This window comes from Mastomys coucha, unplaced genomic scaffold (assembly GCF_008632895.1).
Source record: "Mastomys coucha isolate ucsf_1 unplaced genomic scaffold, UCSF_Mcou_1 pScaffold6, whole genome shotgun sequence".
Classification (NCBI taxonomy): Eukaryota; Metazoa; Chordata; class Mammalia; order Rodentia; family Muridae; genus Mastomys; species Mastomys coucha.
The window spans coordinates 91671071-91686332 of NW_022196912.1; the positions used below are offsets into that span (position 1 = coordinate 91671071).

General features: G+C 48.2%; 1 protein-coding gene across 2 annotated transcripts in view; it reads right to left on the reverse strand.

Annotated features, from left to right (window-relative positions):
* Positions 1-15262, reverse strand: part of Sptb (spectrin beta, erythrocytic) — a 131207-nt gene that overhangs the window by 63135 nt on the left and 52810 nt on the right. For both annotated transcript variants that reach the window (XM_031357212.1, XM_031357213.1), the window contains one exon: positions 6690-6891. In XM_031357212.1, the coding sequence (XP_031213072.1) occupies positions 6690-6837 (148 nt within the window). In that variant the 5' untranslated portion in view covers positions 6838-6891. The remainder of the gene's footprint in view (positions 1-6689; positions 6892-15262) is intronic.

Here is a 15262-nt window from a genome sequence, read left to right on the forward strand (position 1 = left end):
CACCACCGTTTCCTGAGGTTCCTGCTGCCTTCTTCTATGACTTCTCTATGGCCTCTAAGGCCCTCGGATAAGTTAGTCTTACATGCCCCCTCTTCCTCTACCACTAACTCATGCTTGGACTCCAGCAAGCTGAATGGGTGAGCTATAAACAATGGTTGATGCTATAAATTTATAGTGTTTCCAGAAAACCTTGCCAGTGTTCAGAATAGTGTGTGTGTGTGTGTGTGTGTGCATTTTGTATGTGTGTGTGTGTCTGTGTTATATATGTATGCATGGTATATGTGTGTATGTGGTGTGTGTGTGTATGTTGTAGGTATGTGAGTGGTATGTGTGTGTATGTGTTCTGTTGTGTTGTGTGTGTTTGTTGGGTATGTACATGATTATTTGATCCTCTCACTTGACAATAAGGTGAGCGTTCCTGGCGGATCCAGTTTCCAGCATCTGAAAGCTAAAGCGTTGGGATACAAACTGCTCCCAGACTCTTCTGCCAGCAGCCTCGCTAGCATTCTCTCTTACTGACACGATAAAAAGAGAAAAATGAACATCCTGAACAGATGCTCTGAAAACAACACCCTCGGCACTTCAGCAGGCAGCATGGAAGGGAGCCCTCAGGGAGCCAGAGGTGGGATATGGCTGCTCCTAGGAGGCTTGGCGTTAGAGCCTGCCCTTGGGAATGAAGCTGACAAGCCACAGGAATGTCCCAAAGATGGAGGAGGCTACTAATGTGGCTCACTCAGACTGCACAGCTTGGAGAGAGAACAGGATCTTATTATTAACCTCAGTGCATTAATATTTGATAAAGCGTCTTCACAATGATAGATAGTAGTCACCCATATGAAGGGAACAGCCAGGTTCTGCAGAGTCTCAAAAACAATGAATTGCTTTCATCAAGAGAGGGGAGCTGGGAGATGCTCAGTCAGTACCGTGCTTGCTGTATAAAAGTGAGCTCCTGTGTCAGATCTCTGGAGCCTACTTAGAGACGGCAGGCACGGTGGCACGCACTTATGATCCCAGTTCTGGGAAGGTGGAGAGAGGTGGATTCCTGGGGGCTCACCAGCCAGTCAGCCTAGCTGAACTGGTGAGCTCCAGGCCAAGTGAGAGACACTGACTCAATAAAAAGGTGGGCAGAATCTACAGAACGACACTCAAGGCAGACCACACAGTCAGGTAGCACGTTACCCTCTCTCCTGGGCCTCCAGCACAGGACACAGGCAGCTTCACCTGCACAGAAGCTTGCCTGGGGTGGGGCTGGGTTTCATAACTGCCTATCTCCAAGAGGAAGCTGCTGATTCAATTACTTCTCTTCCTCTGATAGTACTTTAAAATGACGGCTGATGAGTAGATATTTATCTGAATAGTATGTTTTCCCAGTGTATGATTTCTAAATGTTTTGAAATCTGAGAAGACAAAACAAAACTAAACAAGAAGATCCCAAACCCCCAACACTTTAAAAGCTGTCATTAGTGTCACAACCTCTGGGCTCACAGGTAGCTGGAGGGTTGCGTGACCATGAAGAATTGATGTCTTGGTGGCAGCTGCTTCTTCTGAATCCACCAACAGGCTGTCATGAAGCAGTGGATGCCTACCCATTGAGGCAAAAACCTGTTCCCTAAGAGAAATCAGACACCCTCTGGACACAAAACCCTTTCTGGGTCACTAGGAACAACAGGATCCTGGCACCAGTGGAGAAAGCAACCCGAGGGGAAGGTCTTAAAGCATCTCTTAAGAAGACTGAAGGCCACTGGTGCCAAGGTAAAGACCAACCCATGCTGTCCCCTCCAGGGCAGCCAGGAGCCAGGAGCAGTGAACTCAGAGGCATATCTGCATGACATGCTGATGGTATATCTGCTAGTTATAGAACTCAACCTCAGGGCCTGGCACTGTGGGTCAGCAACAGTGTCCATCAGAGCAGGGACACAGCCTGCTGTGGCCCACCCCCAGCATGGATGACCCTGTTACAGTCCTTAAATTGCCATTGTTCCTTCTCACCGTGCAGCCTCATCCCACTGTCAGGGAGGAGATTACAAAGAGAACACAGAAAAGGAAGCCTGCTTCCCTTTTGAAGCATCCTGGATGTGCAACCCAAAGGCAAAGTGTCGCCAGCTGCATAATGTCAGGCTCTTGTTTTAAAGGAGGGGCTCCGTGTAGTTTCTTCCTTAGTAACTGTTTCACTGGTCAACACTTAGAGAGAATATGTCAGCCCTTCTTTCTCACAGTCCCCCCTCCCCCCAGGGAGACTCAGGGCTGCTCTCTGTGCTGCAGCCTTTGAGATGCATCTGTGTGCGTGGAAGGGCCATAAATCACTCAATTCATGTAGTGAGTGGCATATGGGGTGCGGGAAGCCAAGCTGTGTGCCTGTGGGACAGGGGGTGGGGTAGGAAGGAGGCGGGCTGTGGGAAAGCAGATCAGGAGGGAGTCACCGCATAGACTTCCCTGCTGGGGTATCTTTGTGCTGCTTTCTTTCTGGCCCTCCTCTTCCACCAGGGCCACGTTTGTCAGAGGCATCCTCACTGGGGTCCAGGACCAACTGCAGGGAAGTGTGCATGGGCAGGCAGAGGGTGAGGAAAGAGTACAGGGGTCAGGGCTCAGCATGCTGACTGCTACAGTTCCTGCAGTCCTCAGCCATTCAGGCAACCGACCAATTGTTGGTGAGTGGTTTCTAACCCAAACACTGGGAGGAAGCAGGATCCCAGTGACAGGGAGGGTTAGCTCTCAGAGACCCTGGGAGCCTGTCGGTTGAAACACCAAGGCTTGAACCTTGGGAAGGACGTGGTTTTTGGCTTTCCAGCGGTTCCCTTCCGCTAGCCCTTGAGGCAGACCCCAGAGGGAGAAATGTAGCAACACCAGAGACACCTATCAAAGCCTGGGCGGAAGGAAGCCTCCAGGCTGCCCACCACTGAACCTGGTAAATGCTGCCAGCCAGAGACAAACTTGAAGAAGTTAAAGGATGCTTATAGACCTGAGGGGAATACTCCTTCTGGGCCCCAGCACTGCACCCACCTGCCCTCCACCTCACCCTACCCCACCCCAAGGTCAAATGCATCACCTCTCCAAGTTTTCTCTCCCACCCCTACTTCACTTTAGTCAGATACCTCAAAAGTCATTCATTCTAAAGCAAGCTCAGGTTTTTATACACGAGGGCAGGGTAACCAGATGGCTTGCTGGGGGTTGGGGTGGGGGTACCAACACTGAAACAAAAACAGAACAGAGAGTATGTTCTCTAACACTGACAGAAAGTGCACTTAAGAGGCCGAAAAGATGGGGTCTGTTAACTTGAGGGTCATGATGTGGAGGAGACCAAGAGGGTCTGCCATGCTGAGAAGAGCATCTGGCAAAGTTCATTACAGTCTGGATTCCTGGGCCCTGAGTGCTGAAAACAAAGCAAAGGTTTTGGAATAGCTGGCCTCCTGAAGAGACATAGGGCCCATGCCCAAGATTTAAGCTAGTTTCTGCAGTCCCAGACTACCTAGACCGTGGGTGAGGAAACAGGATCTGAGAGACAGTGTGGTTGGCTCTTGGAGACCCCAGGAGTCTGTTTCTTCCAACCTCAGCTTCCCAGGTAAAGTGTGTGCATGCGTGTGTGTGTGTGTGTGTGTGTGTGTGTGTGTGTGTGTGTAAGGGAGGGGAGGTGTGGATTAAGGAGGAAGAAACAGTTCCAGAACAGGCCAAGGTAAGTGAGCTGATGATCTTGGGCATTGGAGGTTGAGAAAGGACAGCAAGTATTTATACAGAGCTTTCTTAAGACCAATAAAATCTACTATTCACTAGTTTTTTTTTTGTTTGTTTGTTTTTGTTTTTGTTTGTTTGTTTTTTCGAGACAGGGTTTCTCTGTATAGCCCTGGCTGTCCTGGAACTCACTCTGTAGACCAGGCTGGCCTTGAACTCAGAAATCCGCCTGCTTCTGTTTCCCAAGTGCTGGGACTAAAGGCGTGTGCCACCACTGCCTGGCTAGTAGTTGTTTTTGTTTTAATTATTGCTTTTTCATTTTTCATAAACTTTAGCTTATTTGATTTCCACAAGCCTGGGAAAGCACTGCCACCCACTTTATAGCCTGGAAAGGACAGCTAACGCTCTTCCACAGTGAGAGCAACAGAGGGAGGATGGAGATTCCAATCTGGACCTGTGACATCTTCCTATACCCTAGACCTTCAATAGCAGAAAAAAACTGGCAGCCCATAGCCAGCCTAGCACGTGTGCCTGCAAGGTAAACTGCCATACACATGAAGAGGCAGGGGCCAAAGCCTTCCGGCCTTTAATACTCTTACAGGTAGACATGCAAGTAGACCCTGGAATATGACATATGACAGCATCAAATGTAGCTTCCACTTCCTGAGGCCCTGCTAGAATGGGTGACCCGGCCTGCCCCACTAGGATGGCTCCAAAGAGAACTGAAGATGAAATTTTCAAGAAGTTAAAACTGGGGAGAGCTGCCACGTTCCTCTCTTTACTCTTACTCATCAAGCACAAAGGACCTTCTTAGAGCTTTATAGCATCTAGCAGAGATCATTCCACATCACCTCTCAGGAAAAAGCCAGCAAATGTCTTCCATTATTTGTAGAGACCATGCAAGGACCCCAGATTGACATGTTTACTTGGTAACCAGGCTTCTGGCTAAGGTCCAGGCATGGGCTTCTCTACTCTGCGAGGGGCAGTGTTCCCTTGCCATGGGGAGCATTCCTGTCCTTTAGAAGGTAAGATGCTCCTGGTGATGAACAGACTTAACCAGGCACAGCCAGGGCTGGGGAGGCTGTTTCCTGATCAACTAAGACTGACTACGACCATGTTTCTTGTTTGATGCCTTCTTCTCTTCATCTCTTTACCCCATCTCTACCATTTTCCCATTGGCTTGTCAGGCATTACTGCTGTGTTTCCCCAGGCCAGCTGGAGCTACTCCGAGCACTTCTGATTTCCCAAATTACAAACAGCCCTCACCGCCCAGCTCCTGGCGAATGCCCCCATGTTCTGACTCTCTGTATATCATCTCCTTTGCTTTCTCATTGCTATTTAATTTATGTGCCTTCCCCACAGTTCTTCTCCAGTTCCACTCATGCTAATTAATTGTGAGCACAGTTCATTTTCCCCTAATAGATTATAAGTCCTTAGAGACAGATGCTATATTGAATTTATCTCTGCGGTTCCCCACTCTCCTTTCATGTTTAGCTGGGGGGATAGATTTAAACTTTGTGGGTATACAACATATAATTACTAAAATGAAATTCACCTAGATTTCATGTGTGTGTGTGTGTGTGTGTGTGTGTGTGTGTGTGCATGCGTATGCACACATTAGCTGTGAAACAGGTCGAGTCCTATGATGACAAAGGAGAGGAGATGCCACAGTCCCTTTTTGGAGTAAGAAGCCATTCCCAAGGGGCCTAAGTCTCTGCTCCTGCCTCCAGGTTTCCCAGGAACTAAGGCATCTGAGAATAAAGTGGAGAGAGGAAAGGGAATGACAACTTAAGCAGGGCCATAAGACAAAGAGAATCACCCCCAAAAGTGCTTACAGGAAAAAGCCTGAGACTTTCTGGCAAGGTAGAAGATAGCGGCAGGCAGTGATGGTGTTCAGGTCCAGTTAGGTAAAGGCTAGCTCCGCCCACTCACACACACCACTACACAGCCCATATACCTCAAAGTTTCTTTATTGGTCAAAGATTTAGAGTCAGAATGTAGTTCCCCTGAGTCAAGTTCCAGGGAGATAATAGAAACAGTAAAGGGAGGAGGGGTCCTAAAGAATCAGAGTTCAGCTAGCAGGAAGAGAAGTCATTCTACTAGAGATGTTAAGATATTCCCCGCTCTGTGTGTGTGTGTGTGTGTTCTCTCTCTCTCCCTCTCCCTCCCTCCCTCTTTCTTTCTCTCTCTCTCTCCCCCACCACCTAGGAGGAGGAAGAAGAAGAGGAGGAGGAGGAGGAGAAGGAGGAGGAGGAGGAGGAGGAGGAGGAGGAGGAGGAGGAGGAGGAGGAAAAGCCTGTGTCATTCTAGGGCTTACATATAGAGGCTCCACCATAGCAAGGAAGGACAAGGATCTGCTGAGGGGTTTCGACTATAGCCTTCTGACCCCCATGGTCCCATGCAGTACCTGTCAAGGCCATGATCTAGGACCTCTGAAAAAGCCTGGCTGAGCTATTCTCATTATCCAGCTATGTACAAATTAGTAAGACACTGCTAAGCACAAATCTAATACCAGTTCAAGATGAGAGGCTTCAGTGCAGTAAACTGTCCTTCCTAAGGCAGACTGGAAAGGATGCTGTTTACAATTTCCCACCTTCATTTGGACCACAGAGGAAATGATGATAATTGCTCTCTCCAAACATATGGGCAGGGCGCTAAGTCACAGATCACCTCTTGAACTTGTGCCTGTGTAGCCCCTCAGACACTCCTTACCCAAACTCTCTTCACATTTCTGACTTTGGTCCTACGTCACCTGGGACAGACAGATGGCAGAGCCCACCCTCCACCAATGCCAGCATTTCCCTGCCTCTCAGGGCAATTGGGAGGAAGTGAGGGATTCTGGGACAAGCTGCTGAAGCCTGTACTCCCTGGGAAAAGGGTGTTCTTTGAACTTGGCAAAGGTGTTCCCGACACTGCCATATGAGAGCTCACACACAGAGGCTCCACCACCATAGCAAGGAGGGACATGGACCTGATAAGGATTGTGACTATAACCTTCTGACACCCATGGCCCCAAGCAGTACCTGCCAAGGCCTTGATCCGTGACCTCTCAAAGAGCCTGGCTGAGCTGTTGTCATTATCCAGTTCATCGTCCGGGGCATCCCAGCGGGCATTAATCCGACTGAATGGTGGCTGGTTGCCCACGTTTTCAAACTCTGTGGCCGATGTCATGTCAGCAGGCTCTTCTGAGCAGCTGTGCCTGGCTCAGTCTTCATGGAAGGGTCCCTAGGGGACAGCAACACGTCAAAGGATTAGCATCCAAGCCCCTTGCTCTTTTTCTCCGTGGAAACTTATTAGGGAAAGGCAAAAGAAGCAGATCCTATGGAAGCCACACACCGTCGGGGCAGTTTCTTCCCCTGGGATCTCAGGGTCCTGTGTTACAAAATATTGCAGCAGGAATAAAGGCGGCAGTGGCAGTGGCTGGGACAGAGGCTGAGAGCTGCATGCGGCAGGGTCAGGATGGCCAGCAGGTGGAGACATCAGTCCCAGTGAGCCAGCTTCCTTCAAACCTGCTGCTGCCCAGGCACTGGAGCTCTCCTGGGAGTCAGGGGCTGGGGGGATTGTGGGATGAGCACTCAAGGAAGAGAAACCTCAGTCATGGACTAAGATCATTAGTCTCCCTGGTGGTGGAGACAAAGGCAGGCAGAGAGAGAAGGAGAGGGAGAGAGAGAGAGAAGGAGGGAGGGAAGGAGGGATAAAGGGAGGGAGAGAGAGGAAGGAAGAAAGAGAGGGAGAGAAAGAGGGAGAGAGAAGGAGGGGGAGAGAGGGAGAGACGACGGGGGAGGGAGGGAGAGATGGATGGAGAGAGAGGGAAGGAGAGAGAGGGAGAAAATGAGGGAGAGAGAAGGAGGGAGAGAGAGAAGAGAAAGAGAAAGGGGGGAGGGAGGGAGAGAGGGAAATTGGCTGGGTCTGACTTAAACAAAACCAGTGTGGGGTGGGTGGGTAGTTGTGGAGACATTTGAGTCTTTCTGGCCACCACCTTTAACAACAGAAAAGCCAAGCTTCTTCTTCTTCTTCTTCTTTTTTTCCTTCTTGAAAGTATGAGCAGGTGTAGGACTAAGGTCTCCTGTTGAATCCCTGACCAGACCAAGCAGCCTGGAGAGCCAGGGGAGCAGTAACATGCGCTGTATGCCAGGGCATCAGGAGAACTGGGTGCGTTAGGGACTGAGTGCCAAGGGAAAAGGAAGATCCGTGTGACCGGCAAAGGCTCTCCAAGGAAGTCTGGAGGTACTCGTGGAAGGACTCGGGTAAAAAGGGACAAGAATCTAAACTAAAGGAAAGGAATACCGAGCAATTTCAACACTGAGGGAGATGGCGAGTAACTGGAGAATGGGAGAGAGAGGTTGGGGGCAAAAGAGAGGAGGTGGCAGCGGCCATCTTGGTCACCAATGTCCACGGCCTTGGGGAAATGACTGCCTTCTCTCATCTGTTCCTGGGAACTTAAGGGATTCCAAGTTCAAGTCTGTCCTTCAGAATGAGGGCCCAGAGCCTTCCCATTCAAGAGAGGGGCTGTGGGTGGAAAGGCCAGGGAAGGGGTCAAATGACAATGTCAATAACTACTAAACCATACACTGGCTTTCCACATATGCCAACACGTGGGCTCACATCCCTGTCGCAGTCCCCCCAGACTCACACACAGGCAGGAGAAACAATGCTTGCTTGGCACTCTGAGCGTGACTTCAGCGCTTGGACCTTACTCTTCAGAGTGAGTCACTTCAGGCTCTCTTGTCTCTCAGTCTGATAAATCAATCCCACCACATCCCTTTGAGGTAAGACAGGAGCCAGAATTATCTACCCTAACTGCACAAGGGAGAAAAGACACAGGATGAGGCCTCCCCAGGGTTGTCTACCACTTCTGTGGGAGCTTAGACAACAGGCCACACTGCAGCCCTGTTATGACCCTTGACTGGAATGGTCTTAGGGATACGGAGAGAGAATTGGGCCATTGCAACAGTGTGCCCCCAGCTGCTAGGGCTGAACAAAGGTATTTAGCACTCAGGGCAAAGAGAATGTGCAAAGTGGGAAAGCCAGTCACTACCCTGAACACAGTATACCCCACACCATGCCGGGCCTGTGCTCAAGAGTTTTGTCCCTTTGAACAGCCTGTTCTCCATAATGGACCAGCTGCTTCTAGGGCTGAGCTTCGCTCTCGATGGTCTGAGCAGAGACAGCCGGGAAGGGTTTCCCTACTCCTCAAGCCTTCACCGCCTCCCTAGAGCAAACACAATGACCACTGACTTGGAAGTGTGAGTCAGACAGAGGGCTGACAGGCTGACCACCACCCGCAGGGCCACAAGCTTATCCAGTAGCTCCTGAGAGGGGCCAAGTTGCCAGAGCTGAGGTAAGATTGCCTCTGAGCCCCAGAGGTAACCAGACCCTGGCTCACTCCCTTCATCCCAGGCTATTTTTAAGAGTGGCCGAGAGAGGCCCAGGCTGCGAGTCTGGGAGTGAGATTACCTTAGCTATGGCTCCGTAAATAAGTCTGCCCCAGAAAGATGAGCCCAGGCAGGCAGACCAGCAGAACCAGCATGCAAGACAAGATTGATGGCCCTGGGTGCAGGAGATCAGGGACACAACAGCAATTCATCCTGCTTAAAAACGCCATCCTTCCTGAGACCGCAGCTCTGAGAACAGCAGCCAGACGGCGGCTCTCCCAGGGATATGGCAAAATACATTTGTGTATCTGAACCAATGAGTATATAGTGCGTTTGTTTGTTTGCTTGCTTGCTTGATAACAGAAGGACCACTCACCCCAGATGACAATGAGCCTGAAACCAAATTCAACCTGGTGCTTTCTCAGTGTCACCCAGGTCCCTTCTATTACCATCACCATGACCCTTCAAAGGCCTGGCTGAAAGAACCACTATGGCTAAAGAGAATAGCATGTGATGGGGTCTCATGCGAGAGCACCTGATCAAACGAGAAGCCACCGAAATGGCATTCAAGTTGTCATCGAGGGGAACTTAGAAATGGAATGATGTGATCAAAGCTTCGATGATGTCAGTCATTGATGCCTGCAGAGTGGCCTTCCATGACTCATGGAGGGTCCCAATAGAGGCCTAAACTTGGACATTGTGCCCTTGTCAGCAAAAGGAGAGAGGGTGTCCTATGGACAGCTCCTTGAACATCCAATTCCCATTTCACCCCAAAGACCTTCTTTTTTTTAATTTTTGGTTTTTCGAGACAGAGTTTCTCTGTATAGCCTTGGCTGTCCTGGAACTCACTCTGTAGACCAGGCTGGCCTCAAACTCAGAAATCCACCTGCCTCTGGACTCCCAAGTGCTGGGACTAAAGGCGTGTGCTACTACCTCTCTTGAATCCTGGAACCCATCTGCCTCCAGAATGGGTGTTATGCCTCACAATATGAGCCTCAAGTGCTTTGCCCAGCTCATCAATGAGGACCTGAGGAAGTGCCAGGGGCTACAGTGTTTTTCCTGTAGGTCTGTGTTATGGTTTATGTCAGTATTCCCCATTCCCCAGCAGAGAGAATAGACTCTCCTCCAGCCCCAGTCTCCCAACAGTAACCAGTACTCCCTCTTCTTCACCGGGTCCCTCAAAGGTGAGAAGCAAAAAAAAAGTCCAGATCCACTTTAGGGTGGGAAATGGGGCCACATCAGGGAATGCAACTCTTCCTCTGTGGGGCAGAGCGGAGGCTGATGCAGCCGCTCACGCTGACTTCCTTAAATAGGATTAGACACACCTGACGTTTGTCTCGTCTGGTTGTTTGGTCTGCTTTTACCTGTTTTCCAGTGTGTTCTGTCGTTTACGCTGTCCCAACCTGCTTTTAACCTACTTGATACTATGGCAACCCAGGTCAGGAGATTAAATCTTGCATTTCCCTTGATTACTTTTCTGTGAATGCATCGTAGGAACGAGGGAATGTGCCCTCCTACCCACTCCTTTCATAAATGGATTGCATATGCACAAACACCTTAAAGAAAAGGTAAGTACATAAACAACACACCCACCAAAACAGTGAGAACCAATAAGACCCCATTCACTCCAGGAGCCCCCACTGTTTCCTGGATATCTCCACCTAGACAGTACAGTACAGTCTCAATATGGTTATAACTGGCTCTCATTTATGGAACACAAAGCTCTCAGAACAGTAGACCATGGGGGTGTCAGCATCACAGGGCAGGATGGAAGCCTAGGTAAATGCCACTTGTAAGGGGCCTTTCCAGCAGGTGAAAACCACCAGCCTTTCTCCTTCCAGAGTGCTCTCTGTCTGCCTTGCCACACTGTGCAACTCATATGCCAACCTAGCCTGGCCGTAGTGACAGGGTGCAGCTTAGGATCCAGAGCTCTAAGACTGTCTGTAGTTGCCCCCATGCATTTGTGATGTTTTGCAATGTACTGGTTGGTCATTCTTGACTGTTCCTGTTGTGTCTTTCGCAATCCCTGCTGCTGCAGTTTCCATCATTAGGCAGGGGCTTCAGGCCCACAGGTTACAACTTGCCTGCCCTGCTGCCCTCATCATGGAAAAAAATCTATTAAGAACTGTCTCTGGTCAAACTGCTGCTGCTGGAGCAGGGGTGGGGTGGTGCTAACTGAGCTCTGCCAGTCCTTAGAGGGATTTGGTCGGGAACAGGTGCTGCTTAGCTCTGACACGGGGACTGGCTTTTAAGAACAGTGTTTGTCAGCGTTCACATCCTGCTCCACCGGGAACAACTAGAGGAGAAGAGAGACAACAGTCTTTTTTTGTTTGTTTTTTGGTTTTTTGAGACAGGGTTTCTCTGTATACCTCTGGCTCTCCTGGAACTCACTCTGTAGACCAGGCTGGCCTCAAACTCAGAAATCCGCCTGCCTCTGCCTCCCAAGTGCTGGGATTAAAGGCTTGCGCCACCACCGCCCCGCAAGAGACAACAGTCTTATATGAAAGGTGAGCATCCCTGGTCTACAATGCTCCAAACTCTGAAACTGTTTCAGTTTTGACATGATATTGCAATCAGAAAATTCCATACCTGGCTTCATGTGACGGTAGGATCACTAAAAAATACTACATAAAATTACCTAAGGCTATGTATGTAAGGTGTACATGAAAACATGCATGAATTTCACATGTATGAAGACTTGGGCACCCTTAGGACTCCCATTATGTATATGCAATTATTCTAAAAATCAACATTAAACATTTTTTCAAATCCAGAATACTTCAGATCCCACGCCCCGCAGCACACAGTCTTCAAAGATAACATCTTGAAGTTTTCAGGCTCAATAACAACCGTTACAGGAAGCAGATACCATGCAGCCCTGCTTCTCCAGACTGTTTTTTGTTAAGATTCTCTCTGGGGTAAGGTCGAAAAGGTAAATGTCCACTTTTTCTTCATTCATTAGTAGGTCCCCAGCCCATAGTCACTTCTCTCTTCTCTGAGGAGAGCTGCAGGAGGAGAGGAAGTAAAAGTACAGAGGCCCAACACTGGAAATGGTCAAGAACTGATTGAAATAACAAACTTCAAATAATTAAGTATTTCTAATAAAAAGGATCAAATGAAAGGGCTCGTAATATCCCTGAGACTTTGCGTGCAACACAAGGCCCTTATGACCTGTGATTTTTTTGCCAAATTGTTGAGCCCTACAATCAAGTCTTCAGGACCAACTTTCCATTTTCAGGATTTACAGGAAATCAAATGATAAGAAAGCAAAGAGCCAAATTCAGAGCTCTGGGCACCCTGCAGACAACCGACTTAGTTTCCTCTAGTTCGTGTCATGGAAACAAGGCTGAAGAAATGACTCGATGGCTAAGAGCACTGACTGCTCTTCTAGAAGACCCAGATGGTGGCTCACAACTGTTTGTAACTCACACATGGGATACACAGACATTTACAGGCAAAACACCAATATGCAAAAAATAAATAAAGTTTAAAAAAGAGAGAAAGTGGGTTTTTTTGTTGTTGTTGTTTTGTTTTGTTTTGTTTTCAAAGAGACAGGAATTAAGGATTGTTGTGGATCAAAAGAGACTTAGAAGACGTAACAAGCAAATGATGTGTAAGTCGTTTTGTATCTTAGGACCATCAAGGCTATCAGAATAACAGACTAGTTTTGGATGCTAATTAGGAATTATAGTCTATTGTAATAGGTACAATAATGACATTATGATTATGTAAGAAAACTAAACTGTGGTGGTTTGAATAAAAATGGCCCCCATAGCTCATAGGGAATGGCACTGTTAGAAGGTATGACCTCATTGGAGAAAGTGTGCCACTGAGGGTGGACCTTGAGGTTTCAAATGCTCAAGAGAGGTCCAGTTTCTCCCTTTCTGATGCCTGTGGATCTGGATGTAGAACTCTCAGCTCCTCCCCAGCACCATGTCTACCTGCATGCTGCCATGCTCCCCACCACAATGACAAAGGACTAAACCTCTGAAATGTAAGCCAGCCCCAATGAAATGTTTTCCTTTAAGAGGGTTGCCGTGGTCACAGTGCCTCCTCACAGCAACACAGTGAAACCCTAAGACATAAACCTACTGCATATTTTAGCAATGCCGAAGAACACATTGGTGAGCAAGACATGACATCTAGGATTTCCTTACATCTGTTTTAGGGATGTAGAAAACAAATCAGATGAGAACGTTCTAGCAACTGACTTGGGGTGAGATCCACATGGGAGTCTGCCACACCATCCCCACGGCTTCTACAGGAAATTCTTGTAAGAAGTCTGAAGGTAGTTTGATGGCTCATGCTTGGAATCCTGGCATTCAGGAGGCAGGGGCAGAAAGATCTCCATCAAATCGAGGCCACAGTTAAGAGTCAGGCCAATCTGGGCTACTCAGTGACACTCCATCTCAACAAACAAACAAGGCTTTGATAAAACTGATACTTAATGATATACTAAATTTATAAAATATAGTAGTCTACCCTTCATGAAAGATAAGGTCCTAGACTCTCAAGTAGATGCGTAAGACTTCAGCTAGTCCTGAACTCTATATAGAGTGTTTTTCTCTACAGATACAGATCTATAAATTAGGCACAGCAGATCAACACAATAATAACAGAATTGTAAAACTATATAACAAAATCATATTATATATATATATAATAAAACTGCCAGCATTGGTACTCTTGTACATTGGGTCCATTAAGCAGAATAGGATTAAATTCTAGTCATGACTCCATGAAGGTCAACCTGACTAGAAAGGGTAGTGAGTGCTGGGTAGAGAGCATATACGTAGGCAAATGCAGAACAATAGGATGGTTTGCATCTACAGAGCAGGAGCTGCAAGTCTTCATCATGCCACTCAGCAAAGTCTAAAGCTTACAAATCAACTTTTGCAGTTTTCCACTTAATACTCTCAGATTGCCATAACCATAGAGGGAAACTGCCTAGCAGTCCTAAGCCTGAAATGTAAGTGGTGCTTAGAATACAAGTCAGCGCCACCGTGGCCCTAACATCTGGCACGGTCTGGCTTCTCCTGCCTCCCTCTCTGAGCTCCTCTCCCATCTGCCTGACATGTAACATCCAAGCCTTCCTTCATCTCTTCAAACTTGGCATGTCTAGCCTACCGCTGGGCCCTTGGATATGCTGGTGCTGGAGACAGCTTCTGGAGCAACCATGCATGTCTGTCTCTTTCCCATTTCCTAGACTCTTCTTAGAGATCACTCCCTTGTGGCAGTCCTCCCTGGGCACACTACCTAAACTGAGTCCTCCCCAGCATCCTTGGCCTCAGCACTCTGATCCACTGTCAGAACTGCACTTAGCATCTCTCTCTTGTCCAGACTGTGGGCTCCGTGTAGGTGGGCCAAGCCACGCCCGTATTTTAGTACTCAGTGCTGCACCTGGGACATGGAAACCTCTTAGAGACTGACTCTCATTCTGGAGCCCTCCCCCACCCCCACCCCCAACTTCCACCTCACCATACCCATTACCCCATGTTCTCATGCCCTGGTTATCCCACTTGTGTGCACTGAGCATTCGTTCAGAATCTATTGCACTAAGGCCAGATATTACCCGTCTGTAGAGCACCTTTCATTGGTCATTCCATCATGTTCTAAAGCTTTCTCTTTACTCCAGACTGCTGCCACATCTTGCCTGGCTTTGGAAAATGTTGCATTTCTTCCTATGCTCAGGCCTTTCAACCTACTGCTCATAAGAACACATCCCGCCTCTGGAAGCTTCCAACAACACAATCTAATCAACTACGGCACCTAGGGCTGAGCTCCTCTCTCCCTTGTGCTGGCTGACTCTGATCAATGTATCCTGTGCCTCCGCATTCCATGTGTCATATCCCACACACTGAAATTCAGCGGTCTCTCTCTTCACACATTTTTATTTTTACAATGAACACATTTTTTCACTTAGAAATACAATATAGAGGGCTGGAGAGATGGCTCAAGCGGTTAAGAGCACTGACTGCTCTTCCAGAGGTCCTGAGTTCAATTCCCAGCAACCACATGGTGGCTCACAACCATCTGTAATGGGATGTGATGCCCTCTTCTGGTATGTCTGAAGACAGCTACAGTGTGCTCACATACATAGAATAAATAAATGAATCTTAAAAATAAAATAAAATAAAACAAAAAGAATTCAATATAGAGCAGTTTTTCAGAATTTAATTGGGTTACCTTTTCCCTCCCAACCACTCTCCTGGGCCCAAGCA